Source organism: Eubalaena glacialis, chromosome 11 (assembly GCF_028564815.1).
Source record: "Eubalaena glacialis isolate mEubGla1 chromosome 11, mEubGla1.1.hap2.+ XY, whole genome shotgun sequence".
Lineage (NCBI taxonomy): Eukaryota > Metazoa > Chordata > Mammalia > Artiodactyla > Balaenidae > Eubalaena > Eubalaena glacialis.
Genome location: NC_083726.1, coordinates 25,639,940 through 25,662,553, shown reverse-complemented (window position 1 = coordinate 25,662,553; position 22,614 = coordinate 25,639,940). Strand labels below are relative to the sequence as shown.

Below are 22,614 nucleotides of genomic sequence, written 5' to 3'. Positions count from 1 at the left end.
GGCGAAGGCGCCAATCGATTTTTTAGTCTCGGCTCTATCCTCCCCTGCCCCGCTCCCCCTTCATCTCGGGGACCGTGTGGTAGGGAATCCGGGAGCGGACGGGGCCAACCGCAAAGTGCGCGGCACCCGCCACCGTACTGGCGGCCGCGCGGACCCTGGAGCGACGCCCTCCCCCCCCCCCACCGCCTCCCTCTCCTCCCCATCCCCATCCCCGGGTTCCCTCTGCGGGCGGCCCCCCGAGTCCCAGGCCGCCGCGAGTTTCTCGGCAGAGGTTTCACCCCACTCTGTTCCCTCCCGGGACTCTGTCCCAGGTTCCGGCCCCTGCCCCTACCCAGGTCCCCCTCCTCCCCCATTCTGCCCCCTCCGGGCCCCCTCGCCCTCGGTGACTCCCTTCCGCCAGGTCACGTGATCGTCGCAGCCCGCCTTTCTCTCTCCCCTCTGCTGAGCCGCAGTTTCCTTACCTGTAAAGTAGGGACAGGACTCTCTACCACATTTACCCAGAGCATGACAAAGCGACCAGGAAAGAGAAGATTCCATTATAACGTTTATTACTAATCATCATTCTCATTGCTGGTACTCCTGTTGCCGGCTCGATAGTGGGGGGAGGCGCGCATCCCAGGCGGTCTGGACTGGCAGCTGCTACGACCCCCCGCCCCGCCCCGCCCTGCTGGCCCCGAGCGGCGCCGCCTGCGGACCTGCCCCCTCTACCCCCTGCTGCCGCCCGCGGCGAGAGCCGCGCAGCCTCCGCTAGACCTGCGGTGCGCGGCGACATGGCGGGCGGCCACCGTCTCCTCCTGGAGAACGCGCGGCAAGTGGTGCTGGTGTGCGCCCGCGGCGAGCGCTTCCTGGCGCGGGACGCGCTGCACAGCCTGGCGGTGCTGGAGGGCGCCAGCCTGGTGGTGGGCACGTAAGTGGCCGCGCGCTCTGGAGCTGCGGGCGCCCCGGGTCGTGTGCTGGGGGGACCGGTCAGCCAAGGCCCAGCTTGGTGCTCTTTCTGTAACTTGTGCGCTGTGGAGGGGAACGCGGTAACAGCCTTTCCGCACCCAGGGAGTCATTGGCACGCCTGCCTTTTAGGCGCCTGTTGCTAATGTATTTGGCCGCCTCTGGTTGTCATTCAGTTGAAGAAACCTCTCTCAAGCAGCACATTCCACTGGGGAGCATCAAGATCCCGCCTCTGCTGATGAAATATAATTGCAGCAATCTGAAGGCGTAGGGGTTCTCTCCAATGCTTCTTGAAGTGTGGACGGGGGACCACCTGCCTCAGACGGCCTGAGATTTTTTTTTTTAAAGACAGACTTCTGATGCCGCCCCCCCCCATCCCCAGATCTTTTTCTTTTTTTCAAGTTTTATTGAGATATAATTAGCATACAGCACTGTATAGATTTAAGGTGTACAGCGCAATGATTTGACTTACATACATCATGAAATGAATCACCAGTAAGTATAGTGAACATCCATCCTCTCATATAGATACAAATTCAAAGAAGTAGAAAAAATTTTTTTCCGTGTGACCAGAACTCCTAGGACTTATTCTTTGAACAACTTTCATAAGTAACATACAGCAGTGTTTATTATATTTATCATGCTGTACATTACATCCCTAGTACTTATTTATCTTCTAATTAGAAGTTTGTACATTTTGACTACCTTCATCCAATCCCCTCCACCCCGTCCCCACCTATCCCCAGGTCTTTTGAATCAGGATCTCTATGGGTGGAGTTCTGAGATCTGAATTTTTACAAAGCACGTCTCCCACTCCCTTCGTCTGCACCCCAAAGCTTGAGAACCACAGAAAACGTTTAGATGGCGATGGTTTGGGATGATAGATAGTTAAGATTCAGCCACCAGCAAGAGAGGACATTTTCAGTTATTTTCATTTAAACTTCTGAGAATAAAAGAACAGCCAAAGTTTGGAAGGGTGGACTTGGAGTGGGAATGGGGGTTGGGTGCCCATCTGAATTGGAGAGCCCATGGCACTGCGATTACACAAGTCTCATCTCTTATCTGAGGCTGCTTAAGGTTGTGTAAGAGCCCAGCTTTTAGGGACTCTGTGTGTGTTTGTTTTTAATTAACGAAGGAATAAAAACATTCCCAGTGTTACTGTCAAAAATTTGTAAAAATGAGTTAACAGAATTGCATGGATGTAGGAACCTAGGGCTAGTTGATGGCCATACTCCACGGAGTTCTGAGGATCCAGACCCCTACTGTCTTGCTCAGCTGAGCACTGCCCTCTTGCTCACAGGCACGCCAACGTCCAGGATTGCTGTGCCATCTCTCATTATGGTGTCTACATTCCAGCCAGTAGGAAGTAGGCAGAGAAAACGATCCTATTGGCTAGAACTTAGTCACATGGCCACACCTGGCTGATGGGAGACATGGAAAGGTAGTCTTTATTCTGGGTGGTCATGCCTCCAGCTAAACTTTAGGAATCTAGCACTGTGGGAAAAGGGAACATTGATCTTGGGGAACAATTAGCAATCTCTGGTACACCTGATTTGACTTTTTGCCTTGCATGTGGCTAGAGTCAATTTCCAAAGACACATGCTCAAGAAGGAAATACAATAAATATTGACTGACACCAAAAGGCATCGATAACATGATCATTGGTCAAAATTTTCACAATATTTCCCCCAAAGTTAGTAATAATTTCTTGATTTTTATTCAGAGATGGGTTCATAAAAGCCATCGGTCCTGCTGATGCTATCCAAAAACAATTTTCAGAAGAAACATTTCAAGAAAGAATTGACTGTTCCGGGAAATGCATCTTGCCAGGTATTAACCTCTTTTTCAGTAAAGCCCTGAAAGCAGTTTTAGTAGTGTAAAGAGGAAGAGTAGTAGCTTGTTTTAAACAAGGTCTCACAATAATATGAAAATATAATAGCTACCATTTGTTGAATTTCTACTAGTAAATGTCTAGCTGCTTTACAAACGCACTTACATGTTGAATGAAACCGAACTGCCCTGTAAGGTAAGTATCATTATCTACACATTGCAGATTAGAACACTGATGTTTAGGGGTGAAATATCTTACCCAAGATCTCTAAACAGGTAAAGGGCAAGCTGGGAATCACACGCATTCATTCACTCCACTTCTTCCCACTCATATGCTGAAGAGAACCAGCTGTGCTGGGTTTGGGTTCAAAAGCTGTTGGAAGAATTTTATTAATCCATGGCATAGGGGAGGCAAAGACAGCAAATTGCTCTCTGTAATTCCAGAATGTACTCTAAATTTGTATAGAGTATGAAACAAAGGACCCATCTCCAGGCAGAAAAAACGTAAACCAAAAAACCCTAGAGATTTCACTGAAGTTCATTTGTATCTTTAGTGATTGATAACAGAATCAGTTTATTAGCCATCATCTCCTACATTTTCTATGTTTTATGGCTTTATGTCATCCTCTGAAACAAATTTCACAAATTTTGAGTTCTGCGCAAACACAGAGGCTAGGATTTATACTTGCGTGCTGTGCGCATCTGACAGAGCTTCTACTATCTGGCCCTTGGGGGTCAGGAGAGAAAGTCAGGGTGAAACCTCCTGAGAAAGAGCAGAATATGGTAGAGAATATATGGTAGGGACTTTTGATTTTACTCCGATCAGAACCACTAATGAGCCATTTAATCCATAAGGCACTTTGAATGTTCTGGAAGGACAGACTTTACCAAATTGTACCGGGATAAACAAAAGTTTCAAGTGACCATTTTATAGTTTCTCTTGAATTAAAATATTTTTCTTTCTTAAAGAAAGATTCATCTTTCTGATTTTATACTTTTCCTGCTCAAAGTTGAGGGTAGGGGTAGTAGTATTCTTTTTCACACCCAGATTCTTCCTCGGTCATATAGTCCTTGGTTTTGTTCAGCTAATAGATTTGACATCCTGTTTTAAAAGGTTGCTTGGTGAGCATGGATTTATTGGGCAAAAGGAGCTGTATTTCTTTAGGGGATATTTTCATCATGTTGAGTCACCCTCCTCCATTAGAGCCTTCTAGACCAACCATGCCGGGAGTCTTCTTGGAATCACACAAATTCTCCCATCTCCACCCTCCTCCAAGATGGCTGACCACCATCATGCTTTCCTAAGAACCGTATAGTAGAGTCTGCCTGCTGTCTAAGTGCTTTCTGTTTCTTAACTTTAAACGTGATTTGATTTATTGATTACAGGTTTAGTGGATGCACACACACATCCAGTATGGGCTGGTGAAAGAGTTCATGAGTTTGCGATGAAGGTAACTGCAATAAACAATGGCAAATCAAAATAAAGCACAAATATAGACGTGTTTTCTAGAGTTTGTAGGCTGTTAGACTTTACAACAAATGTCTACATGTCTTTTTAACGGATATTTTTACTGGCTTGGACTATGGAAATAAATTACAACAAAATTAACCAATTTATAACTTGGTACCAAATCTTTATACTGTGCCCAGGGCTATCAGTCATTTCAAGTATAATAGTTCTCAAGATGTTTTAGCTGCCGAATCCTCCTTTTAAAATAGAGCTGCCCTGCTTTGCTCACTAATTTCTCCTCTCTTCTCTTTTCCTCATTCAATCCCTTGGTAGCCTTTGAAGGGACTCCAGGAAACAGTTTGAAAATCACCATTCATTGGGGTCAAACTTGGAAAAACATATTATAAATCACAAAAATAAAATGTCTTATATTGTTCCTGCTTTTTTTCCAGAAAAATGAGACTTATTAAGAAACATAAATTGTAGTCTTTGTCAGTCATTAATTAGCTGCAGTCAACCCTCAAATCCCTGGTTTGAGCCATTTGCACATTGTTTATTTCCTTGTTTTTAGTAGACTTTATTTTTTAGAGCAGTTTTAGGTTCACAGAACAATTGAATGAAAGCTACAGAGATTTCCCATATACCACTGCTCCCTGCCCCCTGCCCAAAGCACAGCCTTTTCCATTTTCAACATCCCTGACCAGAGTGGTACATTTGTTACCATGGATGAACCTACACTGACACATCATTATCACCCAGAGTTCATAGCTTTCATTACTGTTGACTCTTGGTGTTGTGCATCCTTTAGGTTTGGGCAAATGTATAATGACATGCCCCCACCATTGTAGTATCATACAGAGTAATTTTACTGCCCCAAAAATCCTCTCTGCTCTGCCTATTCATCCCCCTCTCCCCCCAGTCCCTGGCAACCACTGATCTTTCTACTGTCTCCATAGTTTTGCCTTTTCCAGAATGTCATAGAGTTGGAATCCTACAGTACGTAGCCTTTTCAGGTTGTTCCCTCCATGTCTTTTCTTCACACTGTTTTTTAAAAACCTGTGCAGCCTAACAGCTAAATTGGATTATTTCAGAAAAAGAAAAAATTTCTTCAAAAATTGTTTACCTTTCTCAACAATCTAGAACTGTTTTTAAGACTTTATTAAATCATTGAATTTCAGAGCCAAAAATCAACCTTAGAGATTTACGGTCCAATTGTCTCATTCTATGATGCAGAAAGTGATGCAAAAAGGGCCCAACCCATCAGGGTTTTTTTTTTTTTTTTTTTTTTAAACACGAAATGAACGAAGATCATTTATTATAAAACCATTGAAACTTTCCTTAAAAGCTCGAGTTTGCAATAACTTGAACGTGACAGAATTAAGAACAGAAGGGAAGGGTGTGATTAAGGGAGCCCCCCAGGCTGGCACACTTTGTTTGCATCACACTCCCTGCTGCCCAGAGTAACAGGGGTCCAGTGGGATCCCAGAAAGAGCCTCTTTATTTGCTTGAGTGACAGAGGTCGGGCCCAAAACTCTAGGTTACTGAGGGGTGGAAATGCTCTGGGTCTCTTAGTGGGGACTTGAATAACCACAGTGAGGTCCCTAATCGCCTAAGCTTTGCTTTCTCATAGGTACTGAGACTAGCTGGTACACACCGGGACTGACTGGGTTGTTAAAATACCGAAATACTTTTGTGCCTGTTGGCAAACTGTTGCTAGCCTGAGGCCCCAAGTCCTCCCCACATCTCCCATTTCTGCCACCCCAGTCCCTTCCTGAAACACCTCTGACCCCTGCAACTCCCCACCACCCTGGCAGAGTAGGGACTTCCAGAGCTGTGTGCCCCACCATCCTTCCTGATCGGTTGGTGCCTGTGCCATATCGATTGTCAGTCATGTCGAATATCACCCCTGTACGTAGGTTCTGTAGACCTGCCTGCAACCTCCCTGCGTTTTGCAGACCTAAGGGTGAACCGTGTGTTCAGTTGGCAGGAGCCACATACATGGATATCCACCAGGCTGGAGGAGGGATCAACTTCACGGTGGAGCGCACGCGCCAGGCCTCGGAGGAGGCGCTGTTCAGCTCCTTCCGGCAGCGGCTTGGGTGCATGATGAGAGCGGGGACGACGCTGGCGGAGTGCAAGAGCGGATACGGCCTCAGCCTGGAGACGGAGCTCAAGATGCTACGCGTGATTGAGCGCGCCCGGCGGGAGCTGGACATCGGCATCTCAGCCACTTACTGCGGGGCTCACTCGGTGCCAAAGTAACCTCAGCCGAAGGGACCGGGGTTTAACTCAGGGTATTGAGAACGCAGAAGGGCTCATGTGGTGCCTTAGTGGGGCTGCGTTCTCCAGGGAGTGAAGGTGCACCAGCACATTAGCTCTTGCAGAGGGACCAGTAGAGCCTTTGGAAAGGTGCTCTGATTCTAACCTTCAGGCATCTCACACACGTGGGTTTAGGAAGGCGGGCCTCACCAGACCCATCCGTTTGCAAGTCCCTTAATAGTGAAGGAAGAGGAGGTGTTCAAAACTCTTGGTTAACAAAAAGAAATTCCCCTGATAGGTCCTTTAAAATGACAGATATTAATTTAAATAGTTTCCCATGACAGTGAGCACAAAGGCACTTCAGGAACTGAGTAACACCCCATGGGAGGTAGATCAAATCTTGAAGTCAAGATGATTTAGGGAGGTTTTTATTTTTGTTCATCTGTTTGCTTGTTTAGCAGCAAACATTTTTGTTTTATTGCTGTCAATGTTTTTTTCAGCTTTCCTCTTTATCTAAAAAGTTCCTCCCGTATGGATTTGCTATAGAGAATTCTCTCCCCTTCTGCTTCTGCATCTCATCCGTCCTGGAATTACTAGATCAGAAGGCCCGCAGTCCCAGAACCAAACGATCCAAAAGAAATCCAGGACTTGAAAATTCACAGGGTGTCTCCAAAGTCTTAGTGCAGTTTTAAGTTGTGATAACTAACTTAGATAATAAATGCTGCAGGCTTACAAAAATGGTTTAATCACATAAATAGCCCATTTAATTAAATCATATTAATAAGTTAATTAAATCATTTAAAGTTAATCATTTAAAAAATTTTTACATTTATTAGTTCTGTGAACTTTGACAAATAAAATTTTAATGTTAATATTTCATTTATCATCTTTAATCAAAGGAACTAAAAAAATTAACATTGAAATTATTATGAAAAATTTACAGAACTAAGTAGAAAAGAAATATAAATACTTAATATTTCCAATGATGTTTGTTGTATGTTTTTAGCATTTATACTTCCGAAATTATTATGGCTTGAAACTGCACTAAGACTTTTGGGATATCCTGTCTATTATAGTCTGTTTTGGTTTTTTTTTTGAGTAGGAAAGACAATGTGACATGGCAGAAAAGTCTCAGCTTTGGAGGGACACCAGACCTGGGTTCGAGTCTAGCTTAGCTACTTCCAGCTAGGTGATTTTGAGTTAAGTTTTGATCACTTTACTCTTCTGAACATGAATTGCTTATCTGTAAATCAGCTAAATAACACCCTTATCCTATATGGTTGTCTCGAGAATTAGAAACAGCATATATAAGTACCTGTCTCCTCAGAGTCCACCTCTGTCTACCCACTCAGATGGTTTTTGCTGAGAGCCTTCTGTGTGCCAAATACAAGGCTGAAGTTTTCAGAAAATTTCCCCATCTGCCAGTGAGCCTCTGAGGTCTGATCTTGATCCCCGAAGATAAAGCCTGAGGCCCAGAGGATGCCAAATGACGTCTACATCATGTGTCCAAAGTTATACGGCTAGCAAGTGGCGCAGCTCTGTGTCTGACTTCAAAAGCCCAGAACTTTCTCATGTATAATTACCCCAGAATCTTAGAAAGAATTTCAGGGCCTCCTACTATCTTCTTCCCCTATGTCTGATGAGACAGAAAGCCTTAGGCAGATGCTTCTAGAAACAGTGTGGAGGAAGAAAAAGTCAGGGTAATAGCTTGGCCCAGGTAAGGGGCTCACGGTTGGGTTGTCAGGGAAGCATCCAGGATGTCCTCTACGTGTCCTTGACAAGAAGATTCAGTTTTTCAGCCAGGCATTCCCAAAGGCAACCCAGATGTGCCAGAATGGATGAACCATCTGAGTCTCTGCCTATAGGGTCAGTGTATACAGAAGTCTTATCAATACCTCTTCTATGTAGGCTCATCCTGATTGCTAAGAGTCCTGAGTTATAGCTTTGATCTTCTCTTTACCTTTCTGAGGCTTGGGGTCATTTACCTACAATTTCTCAGGTTCTCCAAGTGCCAAAAAAACCCTTTCTCCAATTTAAATAAAAACAAACCAACTTGCCCACGGTAATCTCACTTTCTTCTCCCCTCAGAGGAAAAACTGCTGCTGAAGCCGCTGATGACATCATCAATAACCACCTCCCAAAGCTGAAGGAACTTGGCAGAAATGGGGAAATACACGTTGACAATATAGATGTGTTCTGTGAGAAGGGCGTCTTTGATCTCGATTCCACCAGAAGGATTCTTCAAAGTGGGAAAGATATGGGGTTACAGATTAACTTCCATGGGGATGAACTCCACCCAATGAAGGCTGCTGAGGTATGGGTGACCTTTTGCTTTTCCTTTGTCAACACTCGTGCTGTGGAAAACTTAATGAGTTTGTTCAAAGGAAGGAGTAACCTTCTGAAAAGATAGAGAATGGGGAAATTTGTTTGAAATATGTGCAGGTTGGTGTGGTTGAGCCTTGGAATCCCAGACTTTTTTGCTGATCATTTACTTTTATTATTTCCTCCTGGTGATACTAGTAGAAAAAAGAAGCACCTTTGTGATCTCATTTACTAAATTCACAACCTATTTTGATTGGCACACAAAGCCACCCTAGCTCAGTCTGTTAATTCCACATGTAGCTTCTAGGGTCTTTCTGTGGCAGCATCCAGAGGACTTTTAGTGGAGCATACCATTAATGGCCACAGGATGATTTTCAAATCTATATGTCTTTTCCAGATTAATTTATTCATGCTTTCTACAAATATTTGAGTATCTGCTGTGTGCCAGGCACTCTTCTAGGCACTGAGAATTCAGCAGTAAGATGCACAAAATCCCTGCAGTTGGGGGTCTAGCTCTTTCCTCTAAGCCCTGGAGCTACATAAACAACTGCCCTTGGGGCATAAATACAGATGTAGATACTCTACATGTGTCTCGACCACCACACGTCCAATATGATCTCTTAATATCACATCCAAATCTTGCCTGTGTTTCCTGCCCCAGTGAATGATGCCATTATCCATCTGTTGCCTAAGTTGAGACCCTGGATATCATTTTGACTCCTCCCTCCCCCTCACCTACTGCATTTCAGCTAACCAGCAAGTCCTCCCAATTCTCCTCCTAAATATGTCTGGATCCACTTCACAACACTGCCCACTTCAGATCACCGAGCTTGTGCTCACGAGAGATAGTTGGCAAGAAATCTTAATAATAGAGTGCTGTTTGTTTTTGCAGGAAAAACCATTTGCTGGCATGTTATCGATTTGTTGTTGCTGTTGGTGAAACTTCTCTCTGTCTCTCTGCCCATTCTGCTTAGCTCGGGGTGGAACTGGGAGCCCAGGCAATCAGTCACCTGGAAGAAGTGAGTGATGAAGGCATTGCTGCCATGGCAGCGGCCAGATGCTCTGCTGTCCTCCTGCCCACCACGGCCTACATGCTGAGGTGAGGTTGTTTCTCCCCCCAGCATGAAAGCTGCAAGTATAAGCTGTGGAGACACAGACTTCCAAGATACCCAAATATTCATCACCCTTACAAATCCCTTAAAAATGCAGATCAGGAAAACTTAGCTCATGGAAGATGCTAATACTGGTATGATATTTGTAATGAATTACCCCGAGGAAGGAGCTTAGACCCAAATTGTGTTTGCGTGGTGGGATTACTGGGGAGAGTGGCGCTTTCTTTTTCTTTCTTCCTCATTTTTGGAATTTTCCAATTAAAAAGCAATATGTATTACTTTTATAATTAGAAAATAGTGATATAGGCTTTATACTTTAAAAAACATACATAAGATATTAGGGATATTTCACAGTATTCTGAATCTGAATGAGCTGCTTTCTAAGAGGATACAAGTGGGAACCATAATCCTCATAAATCCTGGGAGTGGGAGGAAAGAGGAGATGTCTAAGTATATTTTGTGGCATCTCCCCGGGGCTTTGGCTGTGTGCCCTCAATGGATTGAGCCCATGTAGTCCATCTTTTATGCCTGAGGGATTGGAAAAACAGGTTCAAGTAACTTTTATAAGGGAGAAGAAAGGAATATTGCAGTGCTTTTTTCAAATTTATTATGATTTTATACACATATATAAAAAATGATACATTTCTCTTATTACTATTCTCTTAAAGAGTAGACATAATGTAGGTTACCATCAGGAAATATCCATCAATAACTATTCTCAGTATGATCAGCTGCTTTTCTTGCAAATCTCAATAGTCATCAGAGTCATCAATCAAGACTTAATCTGGTTAATATTCCACCACCCAAGGAATAAGTTTTTATAAAAGAAAAGGATTCCTTTAACTCGCCTTGAATCTCTTAAGACAGAGCAAAAATCTGAGACTTGCGGTGCTGGAGGGCAGTTCAGCATTAAAAGTCTGAACTTTGTCCCTATGCCAGTGGCAGCTGCCACGTGCCGTCACCACAGGATGGGTTTAGCATCCTGTTTGGATGACAGGGGCAACCAAAGAGAAGGCCACGCTCTTCTCTGGCTTCTCTGTTTCTGTATTTCTCTGATCTCTCCATCAGGAGGAACCTGCAGGTTTCCCTGCTGCGCCCTGAACTCTCTTGACTCTCATTTCCAGAATAACCATTGCCTTATGCCATGCAAGGGCTTCTTTTAATCATTATTTTATGCATCTTTGTGTGTAATATTTAAATTTATTCAGGACACATTCACCTTAGTTTATCTGGAGCCCCCTTTATAATTTTACTGCCTTGTACATACATATATTTTTCCTCCTTAAGTAGTTCAGGAAAGGGAGGGGAGGCCGTCAGCGTGACCGGCAGGGAAATTTTAACGTCTACCCTTTCCTCACTCTGTATCTCTGCTTCACCCACCTCTCTCACGCATTGTCCTAGCAGAGAAACACTATTTTAAGTGGTCCTGGAAACTGCCTATCGTAGACTGGGAGTGCTTCAAGGGCAAGTGTCACCTCTGTACCCCCAATCCTTGATTAATTTCTGTATTCAACACGTGTGTTGGGGGCCCACTACTTGTCAGGCACTGTTCTAGGCACTGTGGATCCAGCCACAAGTAAAACAGAGTCTTGTCCTCAAGGAGCTTACATTCTAATGGGGAGAGACAGACAATGTGCAAACCGACCAATGAACATAGAAAATGTCAGGTGATGCTTGGTGTCGCGAAAACAATCCAAGTGAGGCGAGAGGATAGAGAGTGTTTGAGGGGAGGGTGCTGTGTTTTTAGGGTGGTCAGGGAAGGCTTTCGGAGGAGGGGACATTTGGGCAGAGACCTCCAGGAAGTGAGGGAGCAAGCCGTATCTGGGGGAAGGAGCCGGGATAACTAGAAGAGTGTTCTGAGTGGATGGACGGTGAGCGCAGTGGTAGAAATGCGCTGAGAGTATTTGAGGAACGACAAGAGTGAGGCCAGAGAGGCACAAGCCAGGCAGGGAGAGATAGGAGACAAGGCCAGAAAGAGGGGCAGTTCTTGAAGGGCTGAGTTCATGGTGCAGACAGGAAGCCCACGGGAAGCCACTGAGAGTGGTTAAAAGCACAGCGACATGATCTAACTTATTTTTCTAAAAAATCCCTCTGGCTGCTAGGAAGAGAATATATTTTAAGGGGCTTGAGGGTAGAAGCAGGAAAGCCAGTTAGGATGGTCTTAACAAATATCCTAGCAAGCAATGATGATGACTTGGATCCAAGATGGTAGCAGAGGGATATAAAAATGAGTTGCATTCTGGATATAGTTTTAAGGGGGAGCCAACAAGATTTTCTGATGGGTTGGATGTGGCCTGTGAGAAACGACTCAAGGATGACTCTGAGGCTTTAGTACGTGGCACAGAGTTTTCACTAATGGGATGGTTTTAGAATGACTGGCTGAATTAATGACCAGGCAAGTTTTATTGATCTCCGTGTGTTAGATACCATATGCTTTTCATTGAGGCTGCCAAGAAGTCCCTGTATTTTGGGGAGAAAATAAAACTGAAGTGCAATGAAAACACAATAATAAAAAATTAAAGAATTCCTTTAACAAAACATAATCGATCAGCTATTAATACTAGGCACTGTGCTGGTACTAGAGACACAATGGTGAATAAGACACACATGGTCCTTCACGGAATTTGCAGTCTAAGCATATGAAACATGATAAATGAATAGACAGTAAGACCTATAGAGGTAATGAAAAGGATAATCACTTCTGGCTGAGTGACCAGGGAAAGTGAGCATGGGTGGGCGAGATGTGAGCTGGGCCTGGGAATATGAATGCATTTCAGGGAGGGGTGGATATTCTAGGCAAGGAGAACGGCAGACTCAGAAATGTACAAATAGAAAACCCCAGTGGTTCGAGGGCAGTATTGCGTAGGGCAGGGATGAGAAAGGAGGCCCTGAAAGAAGTGTGGGCTCAGCTTGTGGGGAGCCTCGAATGCCAAACTTAGGTGGACTTTGTATAAAACATAAATAGAACCTATTCTGAGCACAGCTATAAAGTTATTCTATTCTTTGCCATATTTAGTACACTCCTAGAATATAACAGTATCATTCATTCATTCAATCAAAAATATTAATTAGCCAGAGGCAGGACTGGGTGCTGGGACAAATTATAAGAAAAAGAAATCATCCTTTCAGTGATTCCTAGCCCCTGCTGGACTTTCCAGCAGAGGGGCAGCTGTAGTAGTCTCAATACTTTACAACCAACCGATCAATCAAATTGAACTGAAGGCTAGAGTAGGGTCTCAAAGGAGGGGTCAGGGTTACCCTCAGGAGCTTTTTCTAAAGACAACTCCTGGGCAGTACAGGTTCATAATGGCTGAGCACCAGTCCACTATCATTGTCATGAAACAATAGCTATTGTCTCTAAAATGGAGGCGTGTGGGGTGCTGGGGAAGCCAGAGGAAATGAGGGCCAACTAGGTGACTGGGAAGGCTTCCCAGCGGAGGTCTCTCCTTTACCAAACTTTACTCAGGCTCCTCTGAGCCCCTCTCTCCACTAAGCCTCAATCTTGCCTATAAACCTACAGACTCTTAGCACAAATGATTTTGTTCACCCACCTTCCCCAACATTATGATACTTGAACAAACAATGGCATAGTTTCTAACAGCTCCAGGATGCCTCCCTAGAGTGAGCCCAGGCCCCCTTAGAATACCTGTCTGAGAAAGCCCAACCTGCCAGGAAAATTAACTGTTTGTTCCAGTAAAACCTGGTGATAGGCAGATAGGCCTTTGAACTTCTTCTTAGAGCAGTTACTTTAAAAAACTTGCAAGGAGGTCAGGGAGATACCCAATCCAGGAAGGAGCACAAATATTTTACATATTAGTTTCTTGGGCCTTCAAAAATTTAAAGGACCTATAATAATGTTTGAGACCCCCTCTCCCCCCCAGAAAAGGAGAGGGAGAGATAGGAACAAAAAATTGCAAAATGTTAATTTAAAAAACATTATTTAAACCTCATTGTTTATATTTGGGAGTCAAAAAAAGTTTATTACATTTGAAAACAATTTTAAGTTTTCTTCCTTCGCAAGAATCTCTGAATATATATAAAGATTGTCATGATAATCCCAAATTTAAAAAGTTAGCCATAGCCAAGTGATTTCAAAAGCAGGATGATAAAAATCAGGAGTCCTGGGGTTCTGCTGGACGCCACCACTAATCACTTAATCTTGAGTTTCTGTTTCTTCTTCCAGAACACGAAGGGGTTGGATATCTTAAGTCTGCTTCAACTCTGAACATCTGTTCTTCAAAAGTTCTACTTCTCTAGAAGTGACATCATTTTTTTCCCTCTCCTTAGACTGAAGCAACCTCGAGCCAGGAAAATGTTAGATGAAGGGGTAATAGTCGCTCTGGGCAGCGATTTCAACCCTAATGCATATTGTTTTTCAATGGTAATTATTTTTAATGTGCCTTTCATAGTCTATGAAACTTCTACCAAGCATATAACTAATTTAAAAATATTTCACTAACTGTTAAAATGTTTCAAAGATCTGAAAAGATTTTCCTGTGAAACAAGAAAAGAGTGTGGACAGCAGTGTAATTGGATATTTCTGTGCCACTTGAATGCCTCCAGGCTGAGAGAGGAGAGAGAAGGTTCTATTGATACTATGCTTTGATGCAGCCTTTGGGCATTGTGGTTTTACAGTAACCTATTTCCCCTCTCAGAATTGCATGAGCTCCAAGAAGTTTAGTAAGTTTTAGTAAGTAAGTGTGGAGGTGAGCTTCATCTTACACAGTAAGTGGCTTCGAAAAGTAATAAATAAATATTAAATACATATAGGGGGTGGGTGGGTAAGTAATCTCTATAATAAACGAATCTTCCCCAAAGCATAAGAATCTTTACGTGTAAATGTAAATTTAACTTTTCTCATACTAATTTAGCCAGCTCCACTTATACATTTAACTATCATTATTTGTTGTGCTGTGTTGAGAAATGTCCTAGGTGGCAGCTGCCGTTTTGTTGCTTTTCTCCAATGCTTTTCTTTTCCCGTCTTAGCCGATGGTCATGCATCTGGCCTGTGTGAACATGAGAATGTCCATGCCCGAGGCCTTGGCCGCTGCCACCATCAATGCCGCTTATGCCCTGGGAAAATCTCACACTCATGGATCTTTGGAAGTAGGCAAACAGGGAGATCTCATTATCATCAATTCATCCAGGTGAGTGTTCTCCCAACTGAGCCATTTTATTGTATGCCCACTGTAATATGGAGACTTGGTTTAAACCCCTTTTCCACTGATTATTAGTGTCAGGCTCTGTATAAGCTCAGCAGCTACCCAGTCTTCTCAGTGTCACCCCTTTCTAAGCAAAAAGTCTCCCTCCAGGTCCTAAACTGCAGGGTAGACCAACTTTTCTGGTCTCTTCATCCATCTTATATCTTTCATAGATCTCCAGGTTTCTGCTCTGTTTACCTGGACTTTGGACTTGTGCCCTCTGGCCTGTGTTTGTTTTTCTTCTTGGGTTCTGACCTTTTCTGCTTGTGTTGGGCCACGCAGGTCCCAACTCTGGCTTGTCATCCTGGTTCTGATTCATTACCTCTCTGACTTCTCATTCCTGCTGGATCCCAAAAGCCTTGCTTCAGTTTTCCTGCCTCTTGTTTTGTATTACTCACTCACAGCCTGCTGCCTCCTGGGCCTCCAGTGTAACAAGTTGAGTCTTATTGTTCTAAATCTTAAAGTTGTGAATCCTATGGTGTCTGGACCCTAGCAAGCCTCTGCCAGGCCTTGGACCTCATGTTCCACAGAAGAGAGTGGCTCCATAATTCTACTCTCAAGGGTCATAAGCCATTGTCTCTATCAAAAGTGATGCTGATGTTACCATTCATGCATCATTTAACTGAAGCAAATTTTTTTTTTTTTTTACTGTTCCAATAACACTTTATTTATGGACATTGAAATTTGAATTTTATATAATTTTTATGTCACAGAATATTATTGTCTTTGTTTTTCATTTTAAGTCATAATTTAGAAAACCCCAAACAAAACTATCTTAGCTCAAGAACAATAAAAAGCAAGCAGCAGGCCAGATTTGGCCCATAGACCACAGTTTGCCAACTCCTAGTCCAGAACAGTGGTTCTCAAAGTGCAGTCCCAGCAGCAAGGGCATCCTCTGAGAATTCGTTGGAAATGCAAATTCTCCGGCCTCTTGGACAGTCTACCAAACCAGGAACTCCAGGAGTGGGCCTAGCATCTCTGTCTTAAAAAGTCTTCTAGGTGAAAAAGATACATGCTAAAGTTTGAGAAGCACTGATCTAGAGTCATTGTTCTAATGTGAATCAAATATTTTAAGATCAAATACTTAATATCATTAAACAATATTGGATTTATCATAGACTAGTTATCATAGTACTCTACCATTTTTTAAAAAGCCCAAATATTAACTACTAAGTGTAAAAAAATTTTTAGAGAATGTATTTTGAAATTAGCGTTTATTGACAGAGTGATAATTTTGACTTGTATCCATTTATGTTTGATTTCTTTCTAGATGGGAGCATTTGATTTACCAGTTTGGAGGCCATCACGAATTAATTGATTATGTTATAGCTAAAGGAAAAGTCATCTATAAAAAATGATTGATCTGTAAGGAAAAAGCACACGGTTCCACTGTATAAGTCAGTACAGTTATATTAAAAGTTAAAATACCTTAGTAGTTTACCAGAATGATGTCACTTAAATCTATTTCTGTATTTTGTTTATCCACTTGAAAAACCCAGGGGATTCACTTATTTTAACATGTGCACCTGGACGTATAAGCAAGTAAACCATTTGTGATGATAATCTCAAAGGATTAAATTACTTCACAAAGATTTTCTATAAATATTCTGCAGGTTAATATGATGGAGTATCACAGAAATGCCTTTGTGGGGAAATGCAGATTGGCAAATAGGTAGACATGGCTTAAAATTCCCATTTTGTTTCTACTTTTCAAATTTCAATTCTTAAACTATATTTACTGAAAATTGGGGGAGGAAGTGGGAAATCCAAGTCAAATGCCACAAACTAAGCTAAAATGTAGCCATCTGTAATAAGCAAATAGTTTTTCTTTTCCCCACGCAGATTGTCTTTCTAGATGCTCTTCGAATGCCTTAGGGTCCTCTGAGGGAGGGTGTTCTTCGGTGTTCTTCCCAACCCTTGCAGTAGAGCTTCACAGCAGAGCTCAAGACTTGTCATTTTGTACACAAGTACAGGGACCTTCTTGTAATGGATGCATTTTGACCAAATCCAATAATGTAATTTTTAAAAAAGTTTTAAAGTTTTTGATTCTTCACATTACAAATGTATAAAAAAATCTATAGCTCTCAATAAATACTTGCTGTCACTATTATTGTTGTTGTTTACAGCCCTGGAAGCCAATCAGTGGTGTTGTCTATTAGAACCTTTTAGGAAATGAACAAATTACAGAAGAAAGTGGATTACATAAAGAAAAAGTGGATGATTATATAAATGGGTGTTTCTAAAGCCATGTGTTTACTTGAAATGTTTTTAAACGCTTTGATCATTCTTACAATCACAACTGCATGATAAAACTTTGTCCTATTTATGAAGAAATGACTAGAGAAGTAAACATTAACTACCCATATTATCACCTATTTCAAGTTAATAGAGCCTGAACCAATGAGGCTTTACTGTATTCAACATAGATCAACTCAAGATACCCCTTGTCAGAAGGTTAAGGGTAACAGGGCACATCGCTATCACTGGCTAGTAGCGTGGGGTATCTGGAGCTCTGCTCCTCACGTGCTTGGCGAAGAAGCCGTGAGGGGGGTGTGGGAAGCACGAGTTGCTGTGGGCGACGCCTCCCCTATGACCGGTTTCCTAGTCGATGGTGGGAGTTTGGGATGCAGGAGATACATATAAAGGCCAAAGCTAAAGATTAGGTCTGTCCTGGAACCCAAGCCACATAGAAGTATATCCTTATACCTATGGAATAAAAAGGTGAAGCACTTCCTATTTTCTTTCTAGGAGTTATTCACTCTACACAAGTAGTGTTCATGTCTTTTTTGAATGAAAGCAGAAGAAGATACCCACCCGGCACTGCCTTAGTCCTCCCAGGCCAGTGTCCTGTAAGCTCTTGCAACTCATAGGAGCTGGCTAGAAATGCAGAACTTCAGTTCTACTCCAGACCTGCTGAAACAGAATCTGGTCTTAACAAGCGCACAGGTATTTGTATGTCCGTTCAAGTCTGAGAAGGGCTGTGGTCTAGACCCTAGCCACGTGGACTTTCACACTGTGCCTCAAAATCGCCATTTGTTTTTGCTGCTCCAGGCCTTGCAGCACTGTTCCCTCTGCCTGGAGTGCTTGCCCTCTCTTCTCTAAGTGGGAAATCAGAGCTAGCCACTGCCCCCCACACCAAGCTCCCATCCCTCTATGATAGCCTCTATAGCATTGCAATCAAACTGTCTTTCCCTTTAGATTGCATGTTAGTAGAGGGCAGGGGCCTGGTCATGTCCCCAGGATCTAGTGTAGTGACTGGTTCATAGTAGGTGATCAGTGAATGAATTAATGAATGGCTGCACAAGCATACATACGGTCCTAGTGAAAAAAACTGCTTATTAAAACATACTCAGCAGGCCAACCCAGGAATGCAGTGTTAAGGAAAATACTTGTTACGTATATTGGAAAAAGCATATGAATTCCTTAATATAATGGATGATGCTTATGGGGGAGTAAAGTGGAAAAGTGAAACCCAGCAAGAAACAATTCCATGGCTGGGTGGAAAGGGGCATGGCCATCCTCAGCTTGAGAGGTTGGAAAGATTTTGATGTGAGGGAAAGGCTCCGGAGATGGAGCATCATGGGGTGTTCAGAAAGGGGGGGTGCCTGAGTCCTCCTAGAGTGGAGGGTTCAGTGGGGGCGGGGACTACAAGGTCAGATCGACTCAGGTTGGGTCTTTGTTGCTGTGCACGGGCTTTCTCTAGTTGCGGCGAGCGGGGGCTACTCTTCGTTGCGGTGCACGGGCTTCTCATTGCGGTGGCTTCTCTTGTTGCGGAGCACGGGCTCTAGGCACACAGGCTTCAGTAGTTGTGGCATGCGGGCTCAGTAGTTGTGGCTCGTGGCTCCAGAGCACAGGCTCAGTAGTTGTGGCGCACGGGCTTAGTTGCTCCGCGGCATGTGGGATGTTCCCAGACCAGGGATCGAACCCGTGTCCCCTGCATTGGCAGGCGGATTCTTAACCACTGCGCCACCAGGGAAGTCCCGGAACTTCATTCTTAAAGTCAGGGGAAGCCACTGCAAGTTTCTGAACAGGTTAGGCCCAGGACAAGAATGTTGTGGTAGAAAGATTAATCTGGTTTTAGTGAACAGAGTAGGCACTCAGGTATGTGCTGCGTGAGTGGACTCTGGCAAGACACCTTAACCAAGTCCTTTGGTGGAGACAGTAGGAGGCATCAGGTGCTAGAAATCTGGGTGGAAAGCTCTGGAAATGGCACAGTGAAATGTGAAACGCCCTGACTAAAATTGGTTTGAAAAATAAGGAAGTTCCTCTATGACATACATCACAGCAAGACCCTTTTTTGACCCGCCTCCTAGAGAAATGGAAATAAAAACAAAGACAAACAAATGGGACCTAATGAAACTTAAAATCTTTTGCACAGCAAAGGAAAACATAAACAAGACGAAAAGACAACCCACAGAATCGGAGAAAATATTTGCAAACGAAGCAACTGACAAAGGATTAATCTCCAAAATTTACAAGCAGCTCATGCAGCTCAATATCAAAAAAACAAACAACCCAATCCAAAAATGGGCAGAAGAGCTAAATAGACATTTCTCCAAAGAAGATATACAGATTGCCAACAAACACATGAAAGGATGCTCAACATCACTAATCATTAGAGAAATGCAAATCAAAACTACAATGAGGTATCACCTCACACTGGTCAGAATGGCCATCATCAAAAATTCTACAAACAATAAATGCTGGAGAGGGTGTGGAGAAAAGGGAACCCTCTTGCACTGTTGGTGGGAATGTAAATTAATACAGCCACTATGGAGAACAGTATGGAGGTTCCTTAAGAAACTAAAAATAGAACTACCATATGACCCAGCAATCCCACTACTGGGCTTATACCCTGAGAAAATCATAATTCAAAAAGAGTCATGTACCTAAATGTTCATTGCAGCTCTATTTACAATAGCCAGGACATGGAAGCAACCTAGGTGTCCATCAACAGATGAGTGGATAAAGAAGATGTGGCACATATATACAATGGAATATTACTCAGCCATAAAATGGAACGAAACTGAGTTATTTGCAGTGAGGTGGATGGACCTAGAGTCTGTCATACAGAGTGAAGTAAATATTCACAGAAAGAGAAAAACAAATACCGTATGCTAACACATATATATGGAATCTAAAAAAAAAAGATGGTTCTGAAGAACCTAGGGGGAGGACAGGAGTAAAGACTCAGACGTAGAGAATGGACTTGAGGACACGGGGAGGGGGAAGGGTAAGCTGAGACAAAGTGAGATAGTGGCGTGGACATATATACACTACCAAATGTGAAATAGATAGCTAGTGGGAAGCAGCCTCATAGCACAGGGAGATCAGCTCTGTGCTTTGTGACCACCTAGAGGGGTGGGATAGGGAGGGTGGGAGGGAGACACAAGAGGGAGGCGTATGGGGATACATGTATACGTATAGCTGATTCACTTTGTTGTACAGCAGAAACTAACACACCATTGTAAAGCAACTATACTACAATAAAGATGTTAAAAAAAAAATAAGGAAGTTCATTAGCTCCCCCTCGGAATTTCACAGGAAGGACAGGCTTCGGGAGGCGTTTACCCAGCCGCTCAGTAATCCTGAAGACCCAGATCCCTTCCCTCCCTCTGCTCTGTCCTCCAGCGTTGGCGGTGCCCCAAGGCCAGGCCCCCCCAGGTGTGGCTGACTGGCAGCAGCCAGAGGGGCTCTGTGCCTTCTCACTGAGGTCAAGCAGGAGAGGGAGAAAGCCTGGCTGTCACGGCTCTCAGGAGAGAAAGTGTTTTCTCGAGCCTGCAGTAAAATTCTTCTGTCTCATTGGCCCAAATTGCAACCTCCGCTGTCTCTTGAACTAATCACCCAGTTAAGGGAATGGGACCCCCTTGAGACGAACCAGGCCTGTGCCCTGAGCTGAAGCGAATTTCCTCCAACTCTTTTTGTGGTTTTGTTTTCTGGTATAATTTCAGTGTTTCCATTTAATAAGTTAATACCTTCAACCAAAGTAAACCCCCAAATGCAAAATGATCATGCTATTCATGAGATAATTAGAAGGTTTAATAAAAAAGCTAATAATCCAGGGACCAGATTCGGAAAGGAGACACAAGTTTTAAGTAGTAATGAAAAGTAGCTTCCTGGGAAGTTTTCAGGTTGTGTGTGGAATTTCATGTATGCGGAAGACTGTGACAGCTACAGCCCCCAAACCACACGCCCACGCCCTTGTGTGTTACTCTCCCAAACTGACTTGGGCTTGATGCGTGACTTGCTTTGGCCAACAGGACATTAGCAAATGTGGCACAAAAGAAGCTTGAAAATCCCTTGCGCTTTGGGGTTTGCTCTGTGGCTGCCCCGAGAGAACAGGTGAAGAAGCCCAGGTGAGCTCACTGGGGCAGAAATTGTGATGCCTCCAGCTCTTCTGGGCTCCTCAATGGGGAAGAGAGAGAATGCATACCGAATCAATCACATTTTCTAAAGACACTTTGTACCGTGTGAACATTCACTGACGAAATCTTACAGAAATGTAATTAACTGCAGTTAGAATAACCTTTCCCTGACAAGGTGTTAAACTTTGTTATAAAAATCTAAGAATACAGCAATGACATAAGACAATTGAGCCTTAGTTTATTCCACATTTACCTTGAAACTCCCTTGATGGCACAGTACAGAGCTGTATAGAAAACTCAATGACAGAGGGCCCCAGAGGACCGCGCGGGCATGTGGGAAACCAGCCCGCCCCATACCAGTGACGAACAGCCATCAAACCACTGGGTTTACTGGCTCCACTGCAGCTCGTGGATAAGAATGAATAAACTTCATTTGTGTGTTTACATTTCAGCAAAGAACAGCATCAAGAACCACCTTTCAGCAAACAGGTTCCTCAGGACATTTTGCTTCACTGAATTTTGGTTTGCATTCCTGTCTCCACCTTTCCTGTGGACAGGCTGCAACCTAAGAGAAGACTCTACTGTGAAAAGGCTGTAATCAGGTAGGCGAGCTGGCAAGTGTGCCTGTCCTTTCCTTGACCAGCTGCAGTTGTTAGAGCCATGGTTTCACATTCCTGCACTTGGAAAGCGCCTTGCTCATGTTTGCACAGAAGGGTGCAAAGTCACAGCTTCGGGAAGCCAAGAAGTCATGTGACCCATCCTTCATCGGGACAATTACACTTAAGCCTTTCCAGGAGGTTCTTTATCTTCTTTTGGGGGAGGGGAGGGAACAGATTGGGTAACATCCTAGGGCGCATCTGACCTTTGTCAACGGGGCCTTGTTTTAATGATTACCATTATAGAGAGGGGGTTGGTTAACTCTGAACATCAGATTCCTTACCTGTGAAATGAGGCTTCTTAAGCTGGGTTATTACAAGAATGTGAATAGAGTACTAACACATGGTAAAGTAGCAATAACACTAACCTCCTACTGCAGTTTAAAAGCATCTGAATCCTTTTTTTGATATGTGTAGTGACATTTGATAAATATGAAATGCACAATTCATTGAGAACCACTCCAATAGCAATCTTTA

General features: G+C 43.4%; 2 protein-coding genes across 3 annotated transcripts in view; one reads left to right on the top strand and one right to left on the bottom strand.

The window, feature by feature from the left end:
• Positions 1-772, bottom strand: part of CCDC38 (coiled-coil domain containing 38) — a 43,477-nt gene extending 42,705 nt beyond the window's left edge. The window contains exon 1 of the mRNA XM_061206638.1: positions 578-772. Within this exon, the coding sequence (XP_061062621.1) occupies positions 578-772 (195 nt within the window). The remainder of the gene's footprint in view (positions 1-577) is intronic.
• Positions 571-22,053, top strand: AMDHD1 (amidohydrolase domain containing 1). 2 transcript variants are annotated; one of them, XM_061205145.1, is made up of 9 exons: positions 571-907; positions 2,666-2,772; positions 4,159-4,223; positions 6,203-6,480; positions 8,570-8,795; positions 9,778-9,902; positions 14,203-14,296; positions 14,902-15,062; positions 16,387-17,212. In XM_061205145.1, exons 1-9 carry the CDS (start codon positions 771-773, stop codon positions 16,472-16,474), a joined length of 1,281 nt encoding a protein of 426 aa, XP_061061128.1. In that variant the 5' UTR covers positions 571-770; the 3' UTR covers positions 16,475-17,212. The 2 variants fall into 2 exon arrangements, with proteins under 2 accessions (XP_061061128.1, XP_061061127.1); XM_061205144.1 differs by lacking the exon at positions 16,387-17,212 and adding an exon at positions 21,934-22,053 and having other exon boundaries at positions 743-907.
• Positions 22,054-22,614: the final 561 nt, after the last annotated feature.

Excerpts from the sequence above, each read along its gene's own strand:
- AMDHD1 (XM_061205145.1), top strand. The coding sequence starts at position 771 with ATGGCGGGCGGCCACCGTCTCCTCCTGGAGAACGCGCGGCAAGTGGTG. Across the intron at positions 6,481-8,569 it reads GGGGCTCACTCGGTGCCAAA|AGGAAAAACTGCTGCTGAAG; the intron begins GTAACCTCAGCC and ends TTCTCCCCTCAG. Across the intron at positions 14,297-14,901 it reads ATGCATATTGTTTTTCAATG|CCGATGGTCATGCATCTGGC; the intron begins GTAATTATTTTT and ends TTCCCGTCTTAG.